At 40.2% G+C, this 27,219-nt stretch overlaps 3 protein-coding genes across 3 annotated transcripts in view; 2 read left to right on the forward strand and 1 right to left on the reverse strand.

The window, feature by feature from the left end:
* The window catches only part of SH3BGRL (SH3 domain binding glutamate rich protein like), a 35,197-nt gene extending 23,305 nt beyond the window's left edge, over nt 1-11,892 (forward strand). The window contains exons 2-4 of the mRNA XM_088151563.1: nt 2,831-3,016; nt 6,111-6,191; nt 6,677-11,892. Of these exons, the coding sequence (XP_088007689.1) occupies nt 2,831-3,016; nt 6,111-6,191; nt 6,677-6,709 (300 nt within the window). The 3' untranslated portion in view covers nt 6,710-11,892. The remainder of the gene's footprint in view (nt 1-2,830; nt 3,017-6,110; nt 6,192-6,676) is intronic.
* A 789-nt stretch (nt 11,893-12,681) lies between these two features.
* On the reverse strand, nt 12,682-17,638 carry LOC103052865 (SH3 domain-binding glutamic acid-rich-like protein 3). Its single transcript, XM_088151564.1, has 3 exons — nt 17,388-17,638; nt 14,572-14,739; nt 12,682-13,669 (listed from the first exon to the last, which is right to left on the reverse strand). Exons 1-3 carry the CDS (start codon nt 17,601-17,603, stop codon nt 13,568-13,570), a joined length of 486 nt encoding a protein of 161 aa, XP_088007690.1. The 5' UTR covers nt 17,604-17,638; the 3' UTR covers nt 12,682-13,567.
* Nucleotides 17,639-18,698: 1,060 nt separating this feature from the next.
* Nucleotides 18,699-24,812, forward strand: LOC112542295 (TLR adapter interacting with SLC15A4 on the lysosome-like). The gene is made up of 2 exons (XM_025174815.2): nt 18,699-19,611; nt 22,455-24,812. The coding sequence occupies exon 2, from the start codon at nt 22,502-22,504 to the stop codon at nt 23,369-23,371; it is 870 nt and encodes a 289-aa protein (XP_025030583.1). The 5' UTR covers nt 18,699-19,611; nt 22,455-22,501; the 3' UTR covers nt 23,372-24,812.
* The last annotated feature ends 2,407 nt before the right edge of the window (nt 24,813-27,219 follow it).

Here is a 27,219-nt window from a genome sequence, read left to right on the forward strand (position 1 = left end):
TGCCTTATAATCATTCATGTCACTGAAGCAATTGAAGGAAAGGTTGGAGGCTATAAACATTTTACTCCAAGAAGGAAATTGTTAATGGAAAAGCAACTATTAAGTCTACCTGTTCAGAAAGCTTGCATAATTATGCATGTTAACTTAATTTGGATCTGTAATAATATAGGTTCCATTCAGATGAACAAATGTGTGCAGGCTTAAACACGTGATGGGGCCAGGTTGCATAAACTCCATCAACAGAACAATTCTCTTCACTCTGAAAAAAATAAGTAATATAAAACTCAAGCAAATACGTGTGATTCTCTCATTATCATTTCCAGATAACCTGTGTGATAGAATGGGTAAGGCATTGGACTGGGACTGGGGAGTTCCACTTTCTGGTCCACCTGAGATATGAAAGCTCACTGGGTGGTTGTGGTTGTGGGAAAAATGGAAACACAATGGGTGAGTATACTGTCTTGTAATTGTGGAGGAAAGGTATGTCATACGTATGGTTCAAATTAGGTTCCATCTGTTGCTCTGATCTTTCAGGTTATAGAAATGTTTGCTTACTTTCACTCTATCCTTGCTCTGCCCCAGTTGTTTTCATAATTCACAAGGGGTGTATATTTGCTCAAGAACAGCCACAGACAGGACTTCTGGGGAAGAAATGGCAAAGATAATCTGTGTGATAGAATGGGTAAGACGTGGTCTGGAGAGAAGTTATCTTCGTAACTTCTCTCCAGACAAGGAGAGGACTTGAGATCCCCTAGAAGTACTCCATACTGTTGCTCCTCACAAGGAGACTGCAAGACAGTGCTTTCTGGTGGGTTTAGAGCTCTGGGAGGTGAGGGAATAGCTATCTTGCTCAAATGACAGTCAAAAGGACACTGGGTTCACATACTTCCTCTTCTAATCAGTTTTGGAAATTGCTTGTTAACTGCCTTTTAGCTATTTGGAACCTTTGGATTGACAAGTTTTACAGGATTGGGTGAGCTTCTTTCAATCCTTAGTGAAAGAAGTTTTAAATACATGTTCAAGGACTTAAAACAATTTTTCTTTTGGAATAAACAACAAAAGGGATTAGAACTTTGATTTTGGAAAGTTACAAATGGACTAAGGGTCCAGATGGATTTGAAATAAGATTTTGGAATTAATTATAAGAATCCTTCCTGTGGGAAAATGCTTTTGTTTTGAATTCTCTTAAAAAAAAAAACATGATAGGATGAGACTATGAAGGTTGGGCACTAGAGGGAACTAGAAGGAACTAAAGATTACAATTAAAGGAAAAGAACACTTAAATTTGACTTACTGATACAGAATGAAGCAAAATATTTTAACACCGGACATATTGAAGGATATTTTTGAACAATGGACCCAGAAGTTAATTTGAAGAGTGTCTGCCTCTATAGATAGACTGTGTTTCAAAGATGTATGAAAGAGGAACAAGTTTTAATGGACAAGACTGAGACTGATTTGAAAGTGGACTTAAAAATTATATGGAGAAAGATGCTACAGCGGATGTCTTAATAATTAAAAGGGATATACAAATAAAAAAACCAAGAGAGTGACCTGGATACTTCTTCTATATTGGATTCACTAAAGAATCCTGTTAAAGTTTTGAAGGACTTTGTGAGAAAGGACAAAGAAAAAATGAAAAGAAATCAAGTTTCAGGACATTATTTAAAGGGATTAAAGATCAAGATTGTTAGAAGTAAAAGGAAGGAATATAAAGTTGGTTTATTTGATCACGGTTAGATTAGATATGTTGTTATCTCTGGTAACCCTTAATGGACTTTGGCTGATCAGGAGTGGACAACAAGGCTTTAAAGATTTGCTTATAGATAAGAAATGAGACATGGGAAGAAGAGATCATTTGTTGTATTTTAAGAGAAGGTGATGAGTTACCAAAATTGTTTATAATTGTAATGAAGGGGGAAGTCATTTCTTTTTATATTTCTTTTTTTTTCTTTACTATATTCTTATTTTTTCTTTCTTTTCTATTTTTCTATTTTTTTCTTTTCTGCACCTTCTATTTTTTCTTTTTATTCTTTTCTTTTTTTAGTTTGCATTAGTTTTTTAATTGTAACTTTTAATAAAATTACTATATAAAAAAGAACAGCCACAGACAAAGGTGGATAGTTCTGTCTCATTTGATTCTACCTAGTCCGTGATTAATCTCTGACCTTTGCTGCCCATCAAGAAGGGCTTCTGAAATCTAATGAGTTCACTGACGTCTATTCTGATAAAGTCCCACCTCAGCTTATACAGGCAAATATCCATTCCCCTACTTCAGTGTTGTCCAAACTTTAAGATGAGTGGACTTCAACTCATGGCTGGCTGGGGAATTCTGGGAGTTGCCCCTACTCTTCAGGGCAAGAATTCCCTATACAGGGGTAATCCATGCAAAGAGCTTCTAAAATTTGTATAGGTAGTCCCCAGATTAAGAACAAGTTAAGACTTAAAGTCTGTCCTTAAGTCAAATTTGTATGTAAACTGGAACAGTATTATTGTATAATCCTGTATAGGTATTGTGTAATGAACTCAAACCATTGTGGATTTAACTCGAATCATTCTGTATTTAACTCGAATTTTGCTACAATCCAGAAAGAGAAGCTTGTAGCCAGGCTTTGGTTGAACTTGATAAAGTTAATCCAGAAAGAGAAGCTTGTAGCCTTCTACTCAGATATGTAGTAATGTTGGTGCAAATAAGACACAGCTTCATTTGCCTTTTGGATGCGACTTCTGGTTAAAGCATTTGAATAAGGATTTAATTTGGATCACTATCTCCTGCTACTAAGGAATAAACCATTGATCCTCCTCATTGGTTCATATATCTTTGTTCCAGATTAAAAAGCAGCAGCAAGATGTGATCGGCTTCTTGGAAGTCAACAAGATTGAGTTTGAAGAGAAAGACATTGCGGCCAACGAAGAGAATCGCAAATGGATGAGAGAGAATGTCCCAGAAGAGAGCCGGCCAGCCACTGGGAATCCATTACCTCCTCGAATCTTTAATGACAGCCAGTACCTTGGGGTGAGAGATGGGCCTTTGTTTTTCTTTTCATTGTGTTGTAATCTGCTAGGAAGTTTCCTGGTAGAAGCCTCAAATCTAGAGTCTCTGCCCCAACTGGACCATCATTTGCAAGCGACTTTTGGGATGGGGTGGGGAGGATCTCAACAGAGGAGAAGTGCCTGGCCTACTTCGCTTGAATTTGATAAAGTTAATCAGGCTTTTTTTCCCAGTCTGCTCTTGGAAATCCCTGGGCTATAGGCGAGGCCATATAGGCGATGTGTGGACTTCAACTCTCAGCATGGCTGGCTGGGGAATTCTGGACGTTGAAGTCCACACGTCTTCAAGTTGTCAAGCTTAAGAAACACTGCGCTAGGCTGCAGCAATCACAAAAAATCCCTAGGAAGAAAACAGTGACACAATAAATTCCTTATGTCTTCAAGTCTACTGTATTGACTAATCATATAGTCACGAAATGTTTGGCTCAACTTGAGGGTATCTCTTCCCTTGGCGTATCCAGCAGGGAGGATTTTGCTTATTTCTTTCCAGGAGCTCAATATTTTGATAGGTTTTGGGACAGAATACAAGTAAGTAGAAGTGTTTTTTTTTTTCTTTAATCCATTTCCTCCTCCTTTTTTGGAAGAACGTAACTGCACTTGTAGCACAGGATGCAGAACTCACAAGGGGAGAGATCACGGTCTGCATTTTGAGTAGACCAATTATCTTCACAGCCATTTTAAGCCTCCCAGAGCAAGTATTTTTCAATTGTCTCCCAACACCTTTTTCAGTTCTTCTCAGTGCTGATCCCCAACTGAAACAAATCCTTGATGATATATAGCGCTTCCTCAGACTTGTTCCTCACTCCCCTTGCCATTGTCTTTCCATTTGTTCAATGTTAGCTTCTTTATTGGTTATGTATAAAGGGCCATGTCTGTAAGTGGTGTTCCCCAACCTGATGTCATCAAAGTGCTTTGGAGAACAGTTTTCCATCATCTCAGCTGGAATGGAAAATAGACCACATCCAATGGGAATGATCAACTTTGTCACCAGACACCTCAGAATGGTGCCTTGGAGAAAGGCATTTTTGCTGATTTTTTTTCAATAGGGATGTTTCTTCAGACTTCATCTGTTAAATACCAGGCTATGTAAAAAAAATCCTGTAGGCCTGTTCAAAGGTTTTGTGATTTAAATGTCAGTGACCAGCGCTTTGCCCTTTACGTCTGTCCCCTTCACTAACTTCACTTTGGCTTTTGGTGCAAGTTGGAAAAGAAACATTTCTGATCTATTTCATCTCTGATGGTTCTCCTGAAGAAATCCTTGTTAAAGGGCCAGTTAATTTTCACCTGTCGGGGGGCGGGGGGGGGGGAGTCAGAGTGATATGGGAAGGCAAGGGAGCTAGAAAACCTCCTTAAACTGAATTGCTCAGATTAGCATTACAGAACCGCAGTGGTAAAATTGACCATTTTGAAAGCAGACTTCCTGGCACAGAGTCACCTTAATTTGAATCTGTAATCTTGCTTATTGTACATTGTGTTTTTCTTAGATAAAGTGGTGGTGGTGGGGGGTGTTCTGTGGATAATTTATTTATATATTGTCATTCCCCACCCCACCCCAAATCCAGATATTGTTAGGTATTTAGAGCAACTTGCTCTCCTTTTCTTTTTTCTTTTTCTTTTTAAGGATTGTAGAAGAACCCTCCTTCAAAATGTGTGTATATGTGTGTGTGTGTATCAGCAGTTGTACAAAGTTTAATTTCCCCTGAAGCAATTTAAGACCCCCTTTCCCCATTGCCTTGAAATGTACAACTCTTTAACTTCAGCTTAAACTTTCTGTTAGTGTACATTTTACCACCAAGTCTTTCCTTTTTTCTTAAAAGGAAAAAAAAACCCTGATGTAGAAAATCAAAATGGTGGTTTAAGAATACATGATATGAACATTTCTTTCACTAGCAAGCAATGGTGCGGTCTCTGTGTCATTAACATCCTTAAAAAGAAAAAATTCAGGATGCTTATATTTCTGTTGCCATGAATACTGAACATTACTATCTTGATACTACTGCACTGCATATATTTTTAATAATAGAAATACAGTCACAAATACTTGATTTGGAAACTACATAATTTCTAGACTTTGGTTATTTCTAGATCAATGAGGTCTGCACACATTTTCAGTTTCACATCTGGAAGAAAGTGTTGCTTTCTTTTCCTAAAGATTCCTGTCCTATTCATAGAGCTCTTACATAATGCAACAATTAAAACAAGTTTAAAAAGAGAATATTTGATAACACAAAGTTTGCACCACATAGGGATCAGCTGTCAAATATATTTGAAATTGGCTGTACTTCCCAACTCAGAAATACTTCTCTGAGACTAACTGAAGCTACTCAGCCTGTTTTTTTCCAGATATAATACCACAATCAGATTCCTTACCAAACCAGTTGGATGTATTGTCGAAGGCTTTCACGGCCGGCATACGATGGCTGGTGTGGGTCTTCCGGGCTGTGTGGCCGTGTTCTTGAAGTTCTGTTTCCTAACGTTTCGCCAGCACCTGTGACCGGCATCTTCAGAGTGCAGGTGCTGGCGAAACGTTAGGAAACAGAACTTCAAGAACACAGACACACAGCCCGGAAGACCCATACCAGCCAAACCTGTTGGAGTTTGTGTTGATTTTTGAAGCCAGGAGTATATAACTGAACTTCTCAAGAGAGATCCTTCCCCAAGGTTGGGGCCACTAGCACAAAGGCCTTATTCCTTACTAAGGGAATATCCTGAGAACTTGTTCTAAAGGATGGACTTGTGATGTAAACTATAATGGGCAGGATGGATTTCCTTTAAGGAAGAGCATTGAGATGAAGTTCTAGGACATCTCTTGAAAATAGCGATCCAGACAGCTTCTGATCAGAGCTTAGTTGAGTGTTGGATAGGTTTCTCGGCTATGCTTGCTTGAGTACCATGAAAGAAATGGGATATATATTAAATTAATAATTGGGGATGATGGGTCTTCCAGTGCCTTTCCCCATGAGTTCCTTTTCCCCAAAGATCAAGTACTTCAAACCGGTTCCTAAAGGTTATAATACTAATTTTCCTTTTCTTCCCTCCTTCCCTCCCTGCCGCCAAAGGATTATGAAGCTTTCTTTGAAGCTAGAGAGAATAATGCGGTCTATGCTTTTTTAGGCTTGACTGCCCCACCTGGTTCAAAGGTAGGTATTGCTCCAAATCCTTTTCCATTCCTTCCATTTCAGTCAGATATTCAATTATGTATATTTGTATTTAAAACCTTTTAGATGGGAGGCTGCTTATTACAATCTTTACGTACTTACATACCGCTTTCCTAAGTCATTTGTATACCTCTTGCCCACCTGCCCACGACTGCTGTTGAACCCTTTTCCAGGTTGGGGGTGGGGGGAAAGAAGGGGTATTTACTAAGCACAAAATCCATGGGAAAACTCAAGGCAATGGGTGCCCAGGCCTTGCATTTGAAGACTGCCTGTGTTTCAGAGGTCTAAACGCAAGAGAAGAGTCATTCCCTCTCTTTTTTTAGCCGATGGTGAAATACTTAGAACTGGGTTGTCTGCTCCAGCAGCGATCGAAACGAATGCACGTGCCCAAGCTGCGGACGTCTCCTTTATTTTATTTATTTATTAAAAACAAAACCCAGCTAACCTTTCACTCATTGTCATTCCAGGAGGCAGAAGCGCTAGCAAAGCAAGAGGCGTGAATTCTTCCTCCCTCCTGGCCTCAAGCCTTAAAGTTTCTGCAAAGAGAAAGTTCCGCAGCTTTTTTTCCTGCAATAGCAAAATCCGGTGTGCTTGGAGGACAAAACAAAGGTTTTGTCCCCCTCTACAATGTTCTGCCATATACGATTAATAAGATAGAACGTCAAATAATATGAACAAGAAGAAGAAGAATTGCAAATGTGCCTCAAGGCCAAAAAGAAAGAAGGAAATTAAATGAAGCCTGTAAAAACTCTTGATTTTTGCCTCTCCCAATGGATGTAATTTGTTCTCTGGCAGTTGCATAAAAGCCCCCCCCCCCTTTTCTTTGGGTAAACTTAACAAAAGCATTGTATTTTTGCTATCCGTAACACAGATCTATAATTACACTTGCAGATCCAACGGCTTAAACAAAAGAGAAAACTTAGCTGCAGAAATGTTTATTAATAAACTCCAGTGCCTCTGCTGCCTCAAAACCCAAAATGAAAAATAAGATGTCCTAAGGTTGACTTTTGTTTTAATGGTTATTTCTAAAAGTTGCAATGTAGCGTAGTAATAGTTGTAATTACTTGCCGTGGTTAGGATATTTCTAGAGTTCTCCTTTGTTATTTTGTAGTGTAGATTGATGCTATTGGAATCTCATGAATGGAATAAGGGCAGGATTTGCCAGGGTTGATCAGAACACAATATAAATGTCATAGGGAGGTCTGTGTTTATGAATAAAGGCAAGGTTTTTGTGCAGTCTTAGTGAAATATCCATTTCTAACCCTCTGGAATTATGAAGGAGGCAAGACAACAACAAAATAATTCTTATTTTTCTAAAATGTGAAGCAAATGTAATATGGGGCCAAAATTCTATTGTTATTTTTTTTTTAAAATTAGAAATAAGGTCAAGTAATTATGAGTTAGAATAAAACTTAGTTTGATATATTGTTTGTAAAATGTTTCTGTGTAAGATGAGATATATTGAGATCAAGGGTCCAGTATAAAATAAAATTGAATAAAAGTAATTTGCAGGAGTAAAGCTTGTGAAGCCCTATGATACAGGAAATCTAAATTAGATTTTTCAGTCTGGTTGCGCAATGCCGTGAACTTACTTTTAGCAGTTTGTCAAACTCCTAGTATTTTTGCTATATGCAACAATTATCAAAGTTACAGGCAAGAACTCTACCCCAAGACACATTTTAGTTACAAGTAATATTGAAAAGTGTGTGTCTCCCTTCTATGGATTTGGAAAGATGTAGAAATGGAACTGAATCTCAAGGCCTTAATCAAATTATATCAAGATAGATATATCCACTAGAAGAGCATAATCTGCAGCTCAGGGTTGAACTGTGGGGTTCTTGATGCTCTCTGAGCTTGGTGGTTTGCTTGCAGACATTTCATTACCCAACTATCCTAGACTAAGCCAAATCCAAAAACACTATGGAATTCCTGGAAGCTTGGCATTCAGACAAATTAGCCATCAATAGACACATAGAAATAAACCATATTTACACACCATTCAAAAGAGACAACAAAAAGCTAAGAAGGAAACAGACCAGAACACATCCCCTCCAGCAGCCAACACCCAGATAAGCAGGGATTAACACCAGACAAACAAACAAGCAGAAAACAATACTCTAATCAAGGAACTACCAAGGAGAAAACCACATCCCCACCAACACAGACAGGGCAAGCTACTGTATATAAACAGGGAGCAAGCCCCACGTTCCCTAGCCCTGATGATGTTACTTAGTTGGGTAAAGAAATGTCTACAAGCAAACAAGCTCAGGGAGCACTAAGGGCTCCACAGACAGATATATGTTGCTTTTTTATCTCATGGACATTATACTCTCAGCCCATGTGGAGGACACAAGGTTAAAGTAGATGAGTCCATCCAAATATCCCCTTCCCCACGTAAATTAATAATACATACAAAAACATGAGTTTTATTACTTGGAATTCCTTCCAGTTGACATGGTTCCCTCTGGAACCCAAGCTGTGTAGGAATTGACTAACTTTGTAAACTCTACATGATTTTATCTGCGTTAGCTTTCATGGAGCCTTTGAAAACTAAAGTACAGTAATCGCTTCTCCTTTGTGTGACAGCTTGACCTGCGTTTCTGGAAAATGTTTAGTGTGGTGTTTTTGTCTGGAAATCTGCAGTACGTAGAGGGTCTGGTTTTACAAGCTCCGAACTCCAAAAGAAAAGAGGGCCATCTCTGCACAGTTCATATTATATGCTTTTGCACCCATGATCATTCCTAGTTGATCCTGGCTCTGTGCTCAGATTAGACAGAAAATACGCTGCAGGCTTGTGATAGGTTTTGATGGTAAGAGGCTCAGACAGGACAATTCCTCTATTCGGTGGCTGTAAAAGGTTCACAAAATAAAGTTTTTTCACCAAAATATGTTAATCTAAATATACCTTATGTTCCTAATTCATTGCCATTGGAAAGCCTGTGTTAGAGGACCTATTCCATCTTATCTCCTATAGTCTACGCCTAATGTTTTATTTCCGATTCCTGTTTGAGTGATCCTGTACTCTAATTTCATTAATTTTGCATTAAAAGAGTATATTGTAACTCAAATTTGTTATACTCTAATTTCTTATAAGCCGTCTCTTGTTATTCTCATACTTATCCTGTAAGTACATCTTTGTGTGATGTCTTCTATCATATATCTTCTATTCTGCATTTTTGTATACTCTACAACTACTCCAGGCCTGCACTTTCCCTCTTAAATAGCCCTACCCAGCGAGCCTTGTGGTTTTGGTTTGATTGTCATTCTCAGGAGCCACGTTGTCCTTGGCAGTTGTCCTTTTGCTGTCTGCTGTTATCCTGAATGAGTGCCATGCGCTGGCCTGCTATGTGGAGTTGTGGTAGTTTGGGCATCCTGCAGCTCTCTGACTGGCCCTGCTATTCCTCACCTTTATTCAGCTTTCCATGTCTTCATGCAAATCTTCTTTCCATTTTTGCTGGCTGCCTCTTTTGCTCCTTGTGGCTTCAGAGCCCTGCGGTTGAGGTTTCCAATCTCTGGGTCTCTCTGCACCTTGTGCTTGCATGTTGCCTAGGCTGTGGTCACTGGTTCCTTGATCCCACCAACCAGTGCATCATCCTTATCTATAGAAGCCTTGCTGTTTGTCCATTACCAACTCTGATGTCCTGCCTAGTCTCTGATGTTCTCTGCTGCTGGCTGGGAAGGGGATCTACTGTTGCTGGCTTCTCCTAGTTCCTCTTCAGGCCTTTTATTACCCACCTTCACATCTATCAAACCTTGGCATCATTTCAGGACCTCAACAATCTCAGCTCTTCTCTCATAATACCACTGCACTTGAGCCTCTCTGGCTGGCAGTCCTCTTCTTTCTGCTATGACCTTCTCTCCAGCCAATGCCTCCAACTGCTTTGTTCCCTGCTGCTCTTCTGAACCATCCCTTGGCATCTTCTGAGCATTCTCCGATGTCCTTTGTTGACCCTGCCCTAGTCTTACTGCTGTCACTGCTGCTCTCTCCAGTTGCTTTGCTACCATTGCTGCCATGCCATCATGGAATTACCCTTTCCAGATCTTCTCAGGGCTTCAGCTTTTTCTTTGGGGGCAATACCCTTTGGTCTTCTCCAGTAACCCCTTTATTTCTGTGATGCCAGTGATCTCCTGACTTCTCATAGAGTGATGACCATGTGGTTAAAAAGGGCTAAGCCCTTTTTAAAAGGCCCAGCACATTGTGATTTGCAGGTAGAACCCTACAAAATGGGATGGGGAAAGACTGGGATGGGTGCCTTCCTAGCTGCGTGCCCTTCCTTCCACAAAACTCATACTTGTTCCTCTCCTGTCCTTTGATATGCATTTCTAGATAATGGGTAACTATGGTTACCACAATATTTGACTTTATTGATTACTAAGGGCTTGCTTCCAGATCACGTTTGGTAATCTTATTCAATTCACAGCTTCAGGCATTCTGTTGGATGCACACTTGGAAGAAATCATTATTAAATTATGTCCCATTGATTTCAACTTGAATAAGCTTGGATCCAACCGATGATTGGGAAGGTGATGTTATCCATGGTTTTCCCAATTTATCTTGTTTGTACTAATGCATGTTAAAAACAAAACAAAACAAGGAGCTGATAATTTACACAGGAGGAACAAGGGTGCGCACAAGCCATGCATATTTGTGATCCTTCACCTGAACCATGACTTAATCCATCATTCATGAACTAGTGTGTCATAAATATAGGAAGAAAGAATTTTAAAGTCTGAGACATAAGGGGGCCCTGTAGACAAAAGATCTGCTGTGGCCAATATCTCTAAGGACCTGATTCATACTGTCTATTTGCCCACGTGTGCCGAGTCATTCAGGACTGCAGAAAGGTAGTGTGAATCAGTCTTTGTTTTGACAATCTTTTTTTCTCCATCATACTAGCATCAGCCAGGATTTCTGATTTGTCAGTGTTCCTGAGAAATTATGTTAAGGATATGCTGGGATTATTCCTATGGTGAAATCAAATTATGGATGTTTCCCATAGGAAGGGACACTGGTAAATCTGTTTATGATTGTGGCCCATTTACAGAACTTGCAGAAATGGTATTTTTTAAGGTGCATGTGTGCAACTGGGAATTTAAGACTTTGCTTATGTATGCAAATTAGGAATTTGAGTTGATTGCCTAAAAGGATTCTTTTATATCTGGCATAAAAAAGACCTTTTAGTTCATTAATATAGCTATTTTAGGACTTGTAAATGTAGCTCTTGAAACTTGCAGCATGGACAATGTGTGGTGTACTGTATGAAGATACAAAGTCTTGGATTCCTGAGAGTCTATTTACCAACCCAACTCTCTTCCAGTAATTATGGTGTGTGTCACTCAGGCAAAAACCTAGAGGAAGGGGCAGTTGTTCCTTTATGAAGTATTCTTATCTGGCAGTTTTTTTTGGGGGGGGGGATCACAACAGAAATCTGCACATTTTGGAAAGTAACTCTGTCTGTTCTGGAATATATGTTCTTTGAACAGTGCCCTGGAAAGAATTTACTGATTTTTCTTTTTTTATTAACTCTGTAATTGGTAAGGCATACTCATTTTACTTATTAACTCTTATTATATTTTTACAGTGCAGTAAAGCAATTTCAAATGCTTTGCAAATGGAGTAGTCTTGCTTGCTTAATGTTTGCGTGCATGCATATTTCCTCCTCTTTTCCAAAACTCTACAAAATTATCTGCTGCAAGTTTTGCTAATGCAGCCGTTTTCTACCATTTGTCACTGGGATGATAGCCCTTTGAGAATTTTGGCAGCTGCTGATTGCCAGGTTAGCATTTTGTAAAATATTACAACTTCTCCAGTTGAAGTGCAGCGATGTGCTGATGGATGGTAGTTTACATGCGTGTAAAGAAGATCAGACTCTGTTGGCAGTTAGTGGAAAAATGCATCTCCCTCCAAAATCAGTAGGAAACAATTGTGTGATCATCAATCATAACAACAGCATGAAAAAATAAAAATTTCTTCATAGGAAGAGTATGCTAGCAGATTAAGAGGACTGGAAGTCTTAAACCCTGTATACAGAGATTTTTCTCCCTCCCACTTTTATTTTTGGATACGTATTAGCATTCAGTTATGTGAATCTCTATATGCAGTGACAGATTCCAGATGCAGGTTTACTAAACTGAGATCTGCTGTGCAGACTTTGTCTTTAAAGTCTGGGAAAGTTTAAGACTTGCCAAATGTTCAGGTGCTTCGAATTTAAATCCCCAGAGGATCATTGCTCTTTACTTTATAGCTACTTTTTAAAATAACAATTATGACTTTTTATCAAACTCCTTTTAAGACTGTTTTATGTCCTGTTCCTTTTCCTAATTGATAGTGGTTGACATTTAATTTTTTTAAACCCTTCTTTTCCCCGCTTCATGATGTCTGTAGGCTTTGAATTGGGAAAGTTCAGTTAGATTTTTTTTTTTTTTAAGTATTTAATGGGAATCTCAAATTTTTGAATAGATTTTTATTTTGTCTGTTCAGTTGGTTTTAGTCATGGTAATGAGGACACTGTAACGACTTCCAGATTCCAGAAAACTGTAGTAAAAGCTGCACATCTTCTGTTCACTCTGCTGTTTTCTGTTATAATAATGCAATTTCATAATAAATTTTTCTACTTTTACACTCAAAATAATCATTGTTATTTTTAACTTTGCTGCACGTTAGATGATCACCAGCTTTTTAGTGCCTAGGGATCCACTTTATACTCTGAAGATTTTCTTTCTTATCATCAATACATTCTAATGGCTAACTCGGGTTGTAGAGGCCAACAGAAATGGGACCACTGAAACTAAAGGGAATTTATCAGCATGGTTTTGGGTTCTACAGTACAGAAATGTCTTTTTTAAAAAAAAAAACTTTTTGGAAGTTTTGGAAAATCTCTGCTTCCAAATCAGTTCAAGGATTGATCCAAGTTAAAGGCAACACCTGTATCTGAATCGTGTTTCTCAAAGGAGATGGAATAGCTCTCAGAGTAACTTCACTTTATCATTGTATTCATCCAGATAGTGTTGGTATCCAAAGTGCCAACTTCAAGAGATAATTAGATTTCATTTGGTCTTTCACTCTGGTGTTCCAAAAGGGTCTAAAATCTATCTTGTAGGAGAGAGTCCAAGGGGGTGTGTATAACTGTAGGCCCACCCACCTACAAGGTGGCTCACTTTTTGTGTTCCCCTACTCTCAGGGAAATGTACAAAATACCTTGGCCTGCCTTGTCCTCATAGTAAACTTTACGATAAACATTTTTTTGCCATCCTTGTGTCTTTCACAGGGGTTGAATCTCTTTAACATACAAAATTCCTATTTTATTTGAATTTTAAAAAATGGTTTAAATATTGAACACCTATGTAAAGCAATATCTTCAAACAGTTGCCTGATTTTTGGCCATTCTGTCTACAGCTGCTACCTTAAGGAATTTCTTAACTTCTTCATTTTCAGTTGCTTCATACAGCATCTCAAAGTCCTAAAACAAATACAAATGGTAGATGTTAATTGAATCAAGAAACCAGTAGGACACTGGTATGAAGGTCACTGAGCTCCAGAATGCTGTTACTGCTGAATTTTAATCCGATTATCCTGCATTCAAATCGCCATTCCATTACTAAGATTACTGGATTATACCAATAATTCCTTGAATTCACATATCACATTAAACCATGATAATGAGATTCACAGAACATGCTAAGCCGGAATGAAACCATATTATAGATTATCATGATCTGAGAATTCCGTGACTATCAACCTTTCTTTGCTAACTTGGGTTGTTGGAAGGAGAAATCAGAGAAGAAAGCTGCATGGCAGGCCAAACTTGATAAGTCATTCCAACTTCTATGTCCTGAGATGGTAGAAATATGTGGTTTCCTGTATGTACAAGCAAGGATATTTTCCAGTTGAAGACAATGGACCTTCTGTGGGAACAGCTTAACCTTCAGCAAATCTGATTGGTTGGTGATCCATAAGAATGGGGACATGGTTTGGAACTTTTGTGCATTTTGGCATAGTTCATGCATTGTATTTTCCCTATTTTTCCCTCCCTCCCTTTTTTTCTTTTTTCATTTGGAAATAATAGGATAATGAATGTGTAATGGGCACTGTGGAGGATTCTGATGTTTGAAGGAGAAACAAACGGGGGGATAATGCCAATGCAGGAAGGAAAGAAGCAGGAGTGGGGAGGAGATGAATAAATTCCAGGATTTTTTTCCTTTTTTTTGGAGGGGGGATTATGAAAACATTGTACTCACAAACAAAATACATTTTGAATAACTATGTTTTTATTCACCTTCAACTGGTGTAGTCCAACTTGTTTTCCAGCCATTAAAACAGAATCCATAATTTGGTTGCCTCCCCCAGTCTGATTTTTCTTACCCCACAATACTCCTCTCCATTAAATATCTGGGGTGGGATTGCATCAGCCTTGCCAGCTTTGTCCCTCATCTCTTGCAGCAAACTTTCACTGACAGAGACATCCACTAACTGGTACTTCATGTGATTTCCATCCAGAATTCGAAGGACCTCAGACTGCCTCTGCTTTACCTAAATAGAAACCAACAGTTTTGGTGAAGAGAAGTTAGATGGTAGAGATTTTCTGCGGTGCCTCAGGTCTAAGAACATCTCTTACATTTAAAATCCAGGGCTTCCCTCGGGACTGCCATAATCCTCAGCTTACGATGATTGTGGGTTTTAGCTAGAAGTGCTGGAAGCTAGCTTTGAAGATGCTTTAGGTCAAAAGTGGGTGACCCATAGTTGGGGCTTTAGATGCAGTTTCCTCAGAGCTCATGCCCACTTTTTGAGCATAGCCCTTAACATGCTCAAACCAAAATGCAGGTAACCTCCCCCCACCCACTCAAATTTCCCATCCCTATTTTAGTAATTTTGCATTTCCCTCCTTCCTGCCCCTAGCCAAGGTAAAGTCACTCTTTATATCATAATGGATTCTTTTTACATTAAAATGTTGGTGATGGGGTGGAGAAAAGGGGTGCATCCATTAACAAAGCCACATGTGTATAGGTAACAATTCTCAGCATATTGCCTTAAGCCCCGAGCTTACAAGAAAGCTGCTTATGGATCATTTTGCTACAGAAACAAGAAAGAGTCCAGAGAACTAATTATTACTATCTTAACCTGTGCAGAAATGTCATTTGGATGCCCATCCCTGTATGCTGCTCCTGCTAGTTGCAGATTCTGATGTTTTAGTCTTTGCATTACTTTCTTGTAGTATGCATTTCTCCTGATTTTTCTGAAACTAATTTATTTTGAGCCATATTTTGTGATGTTTCCATTTTTAAAAGAGAGTGCCAGTTTTCAAATGTTAAAAAAATGTGTCTTGAACTAAATGCCTGCATTAGGAATTACTTTTGCTTCTAGCAGATGGCAGATGTTGGTGGAGAATTATAGAATTAGATATATTTTTAAATTAAAAAAAAAGGAAGCTTTCTACTTCTAAAGATTAATTTAAGTACACCACACCTTTGAACTTATGTGATTGCTGACTGCACTCTTTGGATAATGGTAATGCACATGAAGACCCTCTCCAAATCCATCGAATTTTAAATGTTTCTAAGCTATCTGGCATTTTTAAAAAGTCTGATTCTCTTTCCTTGACTAGCAGCTCAGTTAATTAGGGCTATAAGCTGGTAGAAAATTGAGACATAAAACAGACAGAAAAGCTATCAGTTGAAGAATCCTAGGAAGAACCTTTCTCCTGAAGGTAAAAACCTTCACAGGCAATTATTACTTGTTATAGGTTTGTTACTGAAGGTTTTAAATGTATTTTTATTCCTACTGTGGTATCTGCAAACTGCCTAGAGTCCATAAGAACTCAGGCGGTGGATGAAATGCATCAGATACATAGATGCACAAACACTCTTGAATTGTCAGTCAAGGCTTGAGAATGAGGTCCAGCCGTGGCCAACCATCATGGACAAAGCGTCCCCCTTCTCAGCAGCTCCGAAGTAGCCCAGAGGGGGCGAGCTGGAGCCCCTGCACTGGGGGGGGGGGGCTTTGCAGACCCAGGTTCGTGCCTTTTGGAGCCATTACTCAGCCTGGATCCCACTGCAAGCCTTTTATTGATCTCCAGGGTTCAAGCCAGCCTGCCTTGGGGATCAACTTGCCTGGCTCTCACCCCCCACCCCAGGGTGCCCCCATCCCATCAGGGGATGCCCTGGACCAGCCTTTCCCAGCTTGGCTGGCCGGAGATGATGGGAGTTGTGGTCTCTGGAGGGAGTCTGAGGTTAGTACTTCCAACACACAATGAGGGTGCTGGGGTGGCTGGGGGAGATGGGAGTTGTGATCCCAGAGTCTCTGGAAGGGCACTGGGGCTTGTAGTTCCAAGACACACACAGGGGGCTGGGGTGGCTGGGAGTGATGGGAGCTGTGATCCCAGAGTGTGGAGGAAAGAAGGGGGTTGTGGCTCCGACCCACAGAGTGATGGGAGTGATGGGAGTTTTGGTCCCGGAGTCTCTGGAGAGGCACTGGTGCTTGTAGTTCTGAGGCGCAAAGAGGGCGCTGGGGTGGCTGGGGGTGATGAGAGTTGTGGTCTCTGGAGGAGGTCCGAGGGTTGTACTTCCAGCGCGCATTGAGGGGGCTGGGGTGGCTGGGGGTGATGGGAGCTGTGATCCGAGTGGCGCTGGGGCTTGCGGTTCCAAGACAGACGGAGGGCGCTGGGGGTGATGGGAGTTGTGGTCCTAACGTCTCTGGAAGGGGAGAGGGATTGCAATTCCAACCCATGCGGAGGGCGTTGGGGGTGATGGGCGCTGCGGTGTCCGCACTCCCGGAGGGCGACGGGTTGGGGAAGGCCCCGGGGCGGCTCGCCCTCCCAAGCAATCCGGCTTGTAAGGGGACCTCGGGCCTGGCCCCTCACCTCCCTGGAGCCCGTCACGCTGGTGTAATAGACCCGAATGGCAGCCATGCTCGCCCGGGACCTGCCTACGCTTCTCCCGCCCCTCCGCCGTTGCTATGGGAACGCAACCGCCGTGCGGTCTCGTGCGTTCCGAATGGTCGCTCGCGCTGCCACTCAAAGAGCAGGCACCGCCCCCGGCCTTTCCTTTCCCCGGCCGCTGCTCTTCCGCGCCCCTTGCGGGCCGGCGGGGAACTGCGATGATCGGGCACGCGCCTGGGAAGACCGTCACCCTGAATGAGACCGTCCTTCTTGTCGACCTGCGGGACGGGTTGGGCTACAGTACCTGTCCCTGCCCGCCGGCCAGAAGGCGGATGATGGGAGCTGGAGTCCAGCACCGAGACTGGCTGGGCGTTCTGGACAGCGCAGGACCAATATTTCTGGAGGGTGGCAGAAGATCTGGGACTCGGGACTTTGTCTTGGTCATCTTGATCTGCCCATTCTGTCCCTGAAGGATCTCAAGGAAGGTCCTTCTCTCTTCTTCAGCCGTCCATGTTATCATCAGGACAGCCCTGGGAACTGGAGTGAGAGAGTCCGAGCCTGGTTAACAAATAACTCGAAAGTGATGAGTTTGCTTCTGGACTTAGTGTCTTCTGTGAAATCCATCCAGAGTGAAGTGGCATCATATGGGAACCACTGTGGCTTGATTAGCAAAGCGTGGTTAAATCTTGCCTCAACAGGATGTGTCAGCCAGGGCAGATACTGACCCAGAACACCCAAGTGGTAATCTTGTACTCACATACTTGTACATTAACAGTGCTGCTTTGCCTGGAGTCTTTTGCACATCCAGAAGAATGGAATGAACTTCCCCTTGGAGATAACTAAAACTTTCCTAGTTGTGTGACCGAAGAAAATTCTTTCCAACTGCTGTGTTTCTTTGCTGGAAAAATGCCTGTAACTCTAGGAAACCATGATGTGTCCTAAACAAAGCTTGCTATAATAAACCAAATATTGAACCATCATATATATAATAGAGAGCTATAACTGAGCTATAATGTCATCTGCTGGGCTTAATTTATGGTGTGAACTCAATCACTTGTGGGTTATTCTGTAAATTATGGTTGGGTGAAGAAAGCCACGGAGTCATCTGCTGTAAGGGATCCAAAGGGTCAAAGATGGGGTTGAGCACTTGAACATGTTGGGCTTTAAATTCTTTCCACCAGAAGCTGAAAATCAGAACCGTCTGACTAACTTCTGCCTTGCAAGCACAATCTTCATCTTGCATAAAACTCTGCAGGCAGCAGAATACTGCCAGCAAAAGGAAGCAAATAAGATGAAGCAAGAACTGACAGTGACCAATTGTTTCATTTATTTATTAATTAGATTTCTGTCCTACGGTGGGACTCCATTTCACCAATTTTATTTTCACAACTACTCCCTTTGTGAAGTAGGCTGGGCTGAGAATAACCAACCAGCCCAAAGTCACCAAGTAATCCATCATGGTGAATGTGGCTTTTAACTTGGGGTTCCCTGGTCTTAGTCCAACATCCCTACTTATACGCTGCGCACTGGGTCAAATGTAACTTTAAATGGCACATAGGTTCTGTGTTATAACTTATACACTGGTTTGTTGTTATTTTTTTAGCCTCCCCAGCACAGTGTGTTCTGGATGGCTGAGTTTACAAAAGATGCATGATCAAGTCAGTTAAAGTCCAAGGGACCACATCCAACTTTCTAAGCCGGTTAGTTTGCAGCTTGTGTGAACTCAGTCCATGTAGTTGTTTTACGACTGAATACATTGTATGGAATAAAAATGGGTTAATTCAGTAGCCACATGAATCGTGCTGTGCAAACCCAGCTAATACACTGGTCTCTATCTCCATCTGGTTGAGAAGTGGTTGAGGAAAGGTAGATGTGAAATGTTTGCTATACGCAGGACAATGTCAGTAAAATTATAACAAGCAAGACTTCTTCAGTAGCTGTAACATCTCTGGACGGAATGAATGAATTAATGTGGGGGCCGTTACCCACCTTGGCACGGGGGGGGCTAGCTCTAAATCTAAATCTTAAACCCTAAATTTTCCTTCTCCAACCCTCCACCCACAGATTACAACAGCTCCAAGGTTCAGCCTACTCTGTGTGTCCTCTAGAAAAGTCAGTAGGCTGGCTGGGATCATTCTCTTTAAAATTTGCATTTTCACTTTCCTAATTAAGTAGTTCTTCCTCTTTCTGACGCAGTTCCGCAAATTGTACCAATCACTTCCAAGAGAACGACACTATCGGCCTCGTTGCACAATATAGATTTTAAAAGTCAGATCCTCTTTTGGATTTGCAGTCACTGGAGTGGTGACCACAGGTTTTTTTTTTTTTTGGCCTCCTCACTGGAGGTGACTTCTGTATTAAATGTAGGAACATTGCAGAATCAGCGAGAGTAAAACATGGCTTGTTGAGCAGAAGCACATCTGGGGAATCTTTGAAAAAAAATTCAGGAAAGAACCTTCCTGGTGTCTGTTTTGCGCTGTTTTCCTATTTGATTCCACGGAGCATGTGACTCCAGGTAACCAGCAAAGGTATGTTCATTTCAAACACTGGGGTGTTAACTTTTTTTGTAATTTGAAATAAGTTAAGGGTACAATCCAGGGCATTTTTAACTGGGAGTAAGTCTTGCTGAAGGGGCAACTTCTGTCATATACACCCATATCCACGTGCTGGTGAATTCAGCACGACTCAGCTCTGAACCAGCCTGCCAAAACCGCCATGCCAGCTTGAGATCCTAAAACATGCTTAATCTAGTTCATTGTGGGGTTGCAAATATTAGCCACATTTTGAATGAACGTTTTAGAATTCTTTTTAAAATATTATTGGCAATGTCATATATACAGGCGGTACCAAATGGATGCAAAAAGTAGATGACAAATAAAAACCCAAGCTTATCTGCAAATCAAGGCCATTCATATTCCTCCTAGGCAGCCTACTTTCTTACCCTAGTTGGATTATATTATTTTAATATTGGATGGACTTGTAATTTTAATATTATAAAATCTACCTCTGCAACCTGCCTCCTACAGTTTACCTGTCCTTTTATCCCAAGAGACATCACATTAAACATTTTGCCATCAGACAATACAGTATAATTTCCTTCAATATTACAGTGGTGACCTATATGAGTTTATGGCTTGGACCATTGTTAAATTCAGGACAATCTTCATATAGAATCTGTCCAACCTACACAGTCTAACAGAGGATGTTCCAGCTACCCACCCTGAAAGAAAACAGGAGGAGATTTAGTTTCACGCTAGTAGCCCCCTCCCTCTGGACTGTTCCCCCCCTCCAAGTTTAGGTCTGCCCCCACCCTGATGATATTTCAGAGGCTGACAAAAACAATCCTCTTTAAGAGACCCTTCTGACTTGTTTTATGGCAGCTACAAGTTTGTTTATAGATTTTAATAATTTTTTAAAAATATATTCATTAACTTTATGGAAGGATTTTATAAATTTATTAAGGTTTTATGTTTTAAGCCCTCTAGAATCAGAAGAGTAGGCAGTCTATAAAACTGGGCATATATGAAAAAAACATCATTGATGTTTTTGCTTGATGTTATCTGCTATCAAGTTGGGGTCAACTCCTAGTCTCCACATAGATAGATTTTCTCTATGATCATTATATTTAAGTTTTTGAAATCACTTTCAGATGGTTTGCTCCTATTGTTACTATTAGAAGGCATTTGCTAGGGGACTCTTTTGTTCCACTTCCACTTAGAGATAAAGAATCATAAGCCTTAAAGTTGTTCATTAATAGTTGAGCCCCTTGATAGCACACTGATGATATTTTATTTCCATTACAATGATCGTACTTATATCCAAATGTGTATTGATAATATTGACACATGTAAAATTGAAACAAACCCATGTATTTCTTGGTTTTGAGGGGATGAAGGTGATTTATTTCATCTTCTGCTTGGTGAGGCATAAGGGGCTACCTTGATCTAGAGAAATGAAAGTGCTGATCACTCAATCTGTTTAGTCAACAATCTGGCAAAACTGAACAGTGTAAAAACCATGAAGCTTGGGGAGAAGAATCTCAGATGGCTTCATAAGCAACATGTTTAACTTGGAGGACTTTCTGCAACTTGGGGTCCTTCAGATCTTATTTGAGAACATGCACCAGGTTGAGGATATTTTGGCCAGGGATGAGAGATTCTTGAGTTCACCACTGTTATGGCATGGGACATGGTTTGGGCAAGCCTCATATGCTCAACCACAATTTGCTGAGTTATTTTTTTCTTTTGGAGAAATGAGAATCATAATAATTAGTGACAAGATGGTTGTGAGAGTTAATAATAATAATGTATTAAATGTATATGCTGCCTGGCTCCCAGCCACTCTGGAATGAAAGGTCACATATAGCCTGCCATCATAAATACACGAAGGAAATTATTAAAGCGAAGAAGAAACTTCAGTTTGCCTGACTTACGTGTTTTGCTGATAAAATAAATTAATGCACCAACTTTCTAGATACTTTGAAAAAGAAGAAAAAAGATGTTTATGTGTAATAGGAATACAGCCAAGGAAAATGGATCAGAGGCTAAATGTCATATACATTGCACCAAACTATTACTTCCTTAATCACTGTTTCTTGAACAAGCTGCAGTCAGATGGGTGTGTGTAAGACACTAATATGTAAAATACAGCTTACTAATCATAACATGGATTCACACAATGCACTGGGTTAAAGCAAAGCAAACATCTTTGTAAGAAATTTCACACCTCAAGCTAAGCAAATTGTGGTTAAATTTGTGAGCATTTAGGGTACATTATGTTGGGTGAATCCAACCATTATGATCTGCAAACCATAGTTTATGGCTTAGAATGTTATATGATCTCAGCCAATTATGAATTAGTCAGGAAGTCCATTCATTGAATCAATGTCCACACACTGATAGTTTTTCGTTGGCTTGCTTTACTACTATTATAGTTTGTACTTCGAGCCTTTTTCAGTATTTGTGGGCCAAGTGAGTAGCTGTTTAGGGTTTCTTCTGGAGTACTTTGAACATCCTGGTTCTCTAATGTATCTTCTTACCTTCTTGGTCTTTTGTAATGGCTTGCCAAATTAACGGGATTATGGAATAAATTTTGCTTAGCATGAGGTCAATGCAAAAAGGAAGAGCAAAAGTTTAATCACTGTAAAAGATGCTTTCCAGATGTTTTAGATTATAATTCCTACTTACTGACCATGCTGATTGGGAATTCTGGAAGTTGTTCTCCAACAGACCAGGAAGATCTCAGTTTAAGGAAGGTTGAGGATATTTTGCTGTTATATTAACTGAGGGGGAAATCTCAGTGAATTAAACACCAGAATGTGTTTTCTCTTCCCTTCTCCAAATAACATCTCTGTGTATTTTTTTTTTTTAAGGCATTTTCTCTGCATAGACTTTTTGAAGATTTTTATTCTGGGTCACCATGCTGGCAGAAAGCTTCCTAGCTGTCTTTGCCTATAGAGTTGAGCCCTATGACTCACATCAAGGCCGGTTGCTCAAAACTGTTGGAGAAGAAACTTGGCAAAGCCAGTTTACAGATACAGATGCACATGAAAAGCTCTCTGTGGAATCCAATCAGACAGCAGCTGAGAAGATGGTGGGGATTCATGGTGATAACATGGATCAAATAGGTCATCAATGGATCCCTGGACAAGATGCACCAAGGAACAAAAGCCACAAGATCCCTCCCTCTGTTCCTCAGCGTCTACCAAGAGAAGAGCAGTACTGTGAAAAAGAGCTGGATTTGTACAGATCTTGGTCGTGCCAAAGTCTTTATCAGAATTATCCTGATCTGCATATTGGAGGTGATCATGTCGCTGACCACACATGTGATTCAGGTTGCATCATGGACCAGACCTATAACGAATTGCCTGGCCCTGTTTTCTTGTCAAAAGATATTCCCTTAGATATCCCCTTCCCATTACAGAAACCCAAGGTCCTGAAGTTGGGACATGGGGATGAAGTTGGGGACAAGAGCATGCTTCTCTCTAAGGAGCCCCTTTCCAACTCAGTGCTTAACAACTACATGGAAAAAGAAGTTCAGGAACTCTATAAACAGTTTTTGGAAGAGAAGCTGACTCAGTGCAACTCCATCTCCCATTTCTTGATGTCAAATGTGCTGATGAGTAACGTTGGGGAGGGCCACCACCCTCTGTCTCATGGACACCAACAAACTCTCTTGCATTCTCTGGCTCGTTTTGGCTTGCACAACACTAGCGGTGGAAACAGCAGTGAATTGAGCACCCCAAATTTGCAAATCTCCACGCCGCTTTGCAAAAGAAAACGTCTGTGATGCAATGTGTGCAATGAAGGAAAGACCCTGATTCTCTTTTTTTTGGTGTAGTCTTTGGTTAATACTAGAGTGGACAAGCTTTGATGGCCACGTGATAAACTCAACGTTTCTGGGAGGTGAGAAGGATACCAGTGAGCAGGGTGATAGCATATATAGAGTGAGGCCCTATCATGTATAGAAAAGAGTCCAAGATCTTCCTGAAAGTTTTTCTTTTTAAGAAACATACAATGTAAAAAAAAATACTAAGCCTATTTTAGGGTTTATGCTACATTTTTCCTGTGTATCAGTGATTTTTAGCAATCATAGCAGGAATTCTAGAGGTGGTGGCAACAGTGATGATAGAAAAGTAGACTTAAGAACAGTATTTGACCCTGGGCTCATACCTGGCTTAATTCTAAAGCATACAGTCTTCTTTAAGATGCTACAGGACATTTGCCATAAGAGATTTACTTATTCTTGGGAATTGCAATTGTGTGAGGGTTGGACTATAAACATATCTGATTCCATCCCCTCATTTTATTTTGGCATTTCAAAAACTTTGTCCTATAAAGTTCATATATTTCTCCAGACCAGCTTTCTTGGACTTTATATATGCTATGGAAAATCATGGGTTGACCTAAAAACTTGTGACATTAATTTTCTGTTTAAAAAAGGCAGGGGAACAGAAACTAACTGGATTTCTGCTTTCTGATATATCACTCTCTAACCACTTAGAATAATTCATTGCAGATCCATTTTTTCTGAAATGGAAACACATCTCTAGGCATCCAACTAGAATGGAAAGTTTCTGGACACTAACAAAACAGTTGGTTCTTAGACTATTTAATGAATGGATCCACTGGTGAAAAACATCTCTGCACATCTACTTTAATGGTGGATTCCCCTGAATGGTATCCAGAGGCACCAAATTAACCCCAAACAAGGACTTTGGCCCTTGGAATGTTGACACCCCTGCAGCTTCTTTTCCCCAGCTGTCTTTTTATTTTATTCAAAAAATATGTTATTATTTTTTTTTTTTTTAACATGGGCAGTAGGTCTTCTGATTAGCAAAACTAGACAGCTGCAGCCTGGTCCTTCACCTGGAAGTATGCCCAGAAAAAGAGCAAGATGAGGGGTAATTGAGAGCTTCCTGGGGAGGGGATGAGCTGGGGGTGGCAAGTAGCATTCTGAAGAAATTGCTTTGTAACGTGTGTCCCCTCTAGCAGCCATTTTGTAAATGGGCAAGTCTTGTCCTACAACCATCTGGGGAGACCTGTTCTCCAAATTGCACAAATACTCGCCACCCTCAAAAGCTTGGCTCTCTTTGCTAGAATGGTTTCTACTCCACCTCTGGAGCTGTTTTTTTTAAATTGTTAATCCAATGAAATATAAAATAAAGTCTATAATAAACAGTGACAATCCAATGGAGGAAAGAAAAATGATATTATCATGTATATATGAACTAGACATAACGACAACAAAAACAACAATTAAGAAAAGATCCTTATGATCAGCATAAATATCTCTCTGGACTTAATTCCATTGTTGAGCTTACCATTAAGTTTGGATCAGATAGCTACATAATGTGTCATTTTCTCACAAAACCTTCTCAAAAATAACAGAGTCATAACCTGGATCCATTCTTTAACATCAAGAGAGTGGCTTCTTGAGAGACAGAGAGAGAGAGAGAGAGAGAGAGAGAGAATATGATTCTTCTCTTTGCTGTACCCCAAGTTCGATAAAACGAAAGCTCTTCATAAGAGGACAAATTCCATATTTTAGGAATTAGGGCGCTGAAATCCTGAAACATTTCTTCCCGTAATTCTGTGAACATGCATATTAATTTGAAACCAAACCAAAGTTGTAGTGGAATGAGACTGAATCATATGCCTTCAAGAAGCTTCAAAGAACCTGCACCACCAACTCCATCTCAGGAGCTGTGGCTAGTGGACAATTTCAAAATGTAATAAAGTACCATTAACAAGGGAGTGAAATAAGTTATAGGAGAGCAAATGAACACTACAGGGTTACAAAGGCAAAGAGTTTTTCGGTATACCGTGTCTTCTCCTTAATTGGCTGTTTCCAGTTTTCTGCCTGCAGATCCAGGGGAGTTCAGTTATTGTAATTCATAGAATTCTTAGAAGTTTAAAATATGCCTGAAAATGAAAATGGAAGCTGTTCACAGAGAGAGAGAGATACCTTGAGGCTTCACGAGGACCTCATATGCTGACAAATGTCTCCCCATCTATCAAAACAGGAAACTGGATACATTTTTTTCATTGTCAGCAGTACAGGCTAGACATAATAATATTAATTGCTAGCATGCTAGGACAGCAATATAAAATACAACATTGATGGAAGAAGCATGCTTTCCTTTAGGTTGTATTTTTTCTTTGTTTAGAAATCAGCATCCTTATTTTATTCTTTTATAAACATGGGGGGGGGAGGAAGGAAGGAAGGCATGCATAAAGCACAGTGAGTAAGCAATACAGATGGTTCAGACCAGATCTTTAATTATAAAATACCAATATTCCCATTAGCCTCCCCAGCATGTTTGCTCTTTATTTTAAAAAAAAAAGTGTCTGCAGAAGAAGGGATGAGGTTATAGGGTGGAAGGTTGAAGATCTCAGTCTGTGTTCCTTGAAACCCTCTGTGTCTTCACACTCTGGGCTCACCTCCTGCTTGGGGTGACAACTTGGTCATTCCTGCTGCCATCACCAAAGGGACCTCACCTGGCATCTACTCCCAAGCCTGTGGATGTGAGATGAGAGGCCTCTCCCAGTCTCTGCTTCCTTTCTAGCAATTAAAAGGTCAGATTTTAGCAAGTGAAATAATTTCTGTAATGCAAGCTGCTGACTGTAGAGGCATGAGAGGCTTTGGCCCAGTCTTTGAGAGACAATGCAATCTCAGGGAAGATTAAACAAAATGAAACTTTATTTAAAAAAAAAAGTTTTATTTTTTTTATTTTAAAATATTAAAAGCCCTTGTTAACTTGAAACATGAATATGCAAACATTCATGTTGAAGAGGTTCAGTTAACCAAGGGGGGAAAAGGGAAATATGCAAGAAAACATGATGCTCTAAGCCAGTGTTTTTTAACTTCAGCCACTGTAAGATGTGTGGACTTCAACATCCAGAATTCCCCAGCCAGCATGGCTGGCTGGAGAATTATGGAAATTGAAGTCCACACTTCTTAAAGTGGCCAAGGTTGAGAAACACTGCTCTAGAGAGAACACAAGATGGGGCTATTCTGTTACTATCAGCTTTCACAGTTGCAGATGAAGGTTTTCACTACACCAAGTTCCCAAATGGAGAGATTTTCACATTATTAGTACAGAAAGATGGGATGGAAATAAGTCTTTATGAAAAAGCCTAATACTTGAATAAGGGGCTGACGTTCCACCCCGTTCCTTCATTTCTATTGAGGAATGCAAGAATCTTACATTTATCCCATACAACAAACAGAAATCAAAATCTGAATGCACCATCCTTGGCAAGAAAGTTTTACCTATTTTCTACCGAAGTAGAAGCAAAATGATCTTCTCTGAGCTTCTTGGATTGCTACAGCTTCTTGAGGATTCCAGACTTTTCGCAGAGGCCAGTTGGAAGATGAAAGTCTTTCCCCAGCTTGTCCAGAATTCTGCTCTCATCTTAAAATAAGGGGGCTTCTCTCCTCCCATCATGGGAAAAGCTGGAGTAATTTATATGTGGCAAAGAACATCTCTTCCTTGTGATTTTGTATTGAGCATTTGAGCTTGTCTGGCACTACCCTACATTCATAACATGTTCTTCATTTTCCTTCACACTATAAACTCGAAGTGACTTGCAAAAAAAAAAAAAAAAGTTAATAATACACAATGAATAAACAAT

Source organism: Python bivittatus, unplaced genomic scaffold, assembly GCF_059951505.1.
Source record: "Python bivittatus isolate LINGU-HERP-01145 unplaced genomic scaffold, Pbiv_v1 ctg000670_np1212, whole genome shotgun sequence".
Classification (NCBI taxonomy): Eukaryota; Metazoa; Chordata; class Lepidosauria; order Squamata; family Pythonidae; genus Python; species Python bivittatus.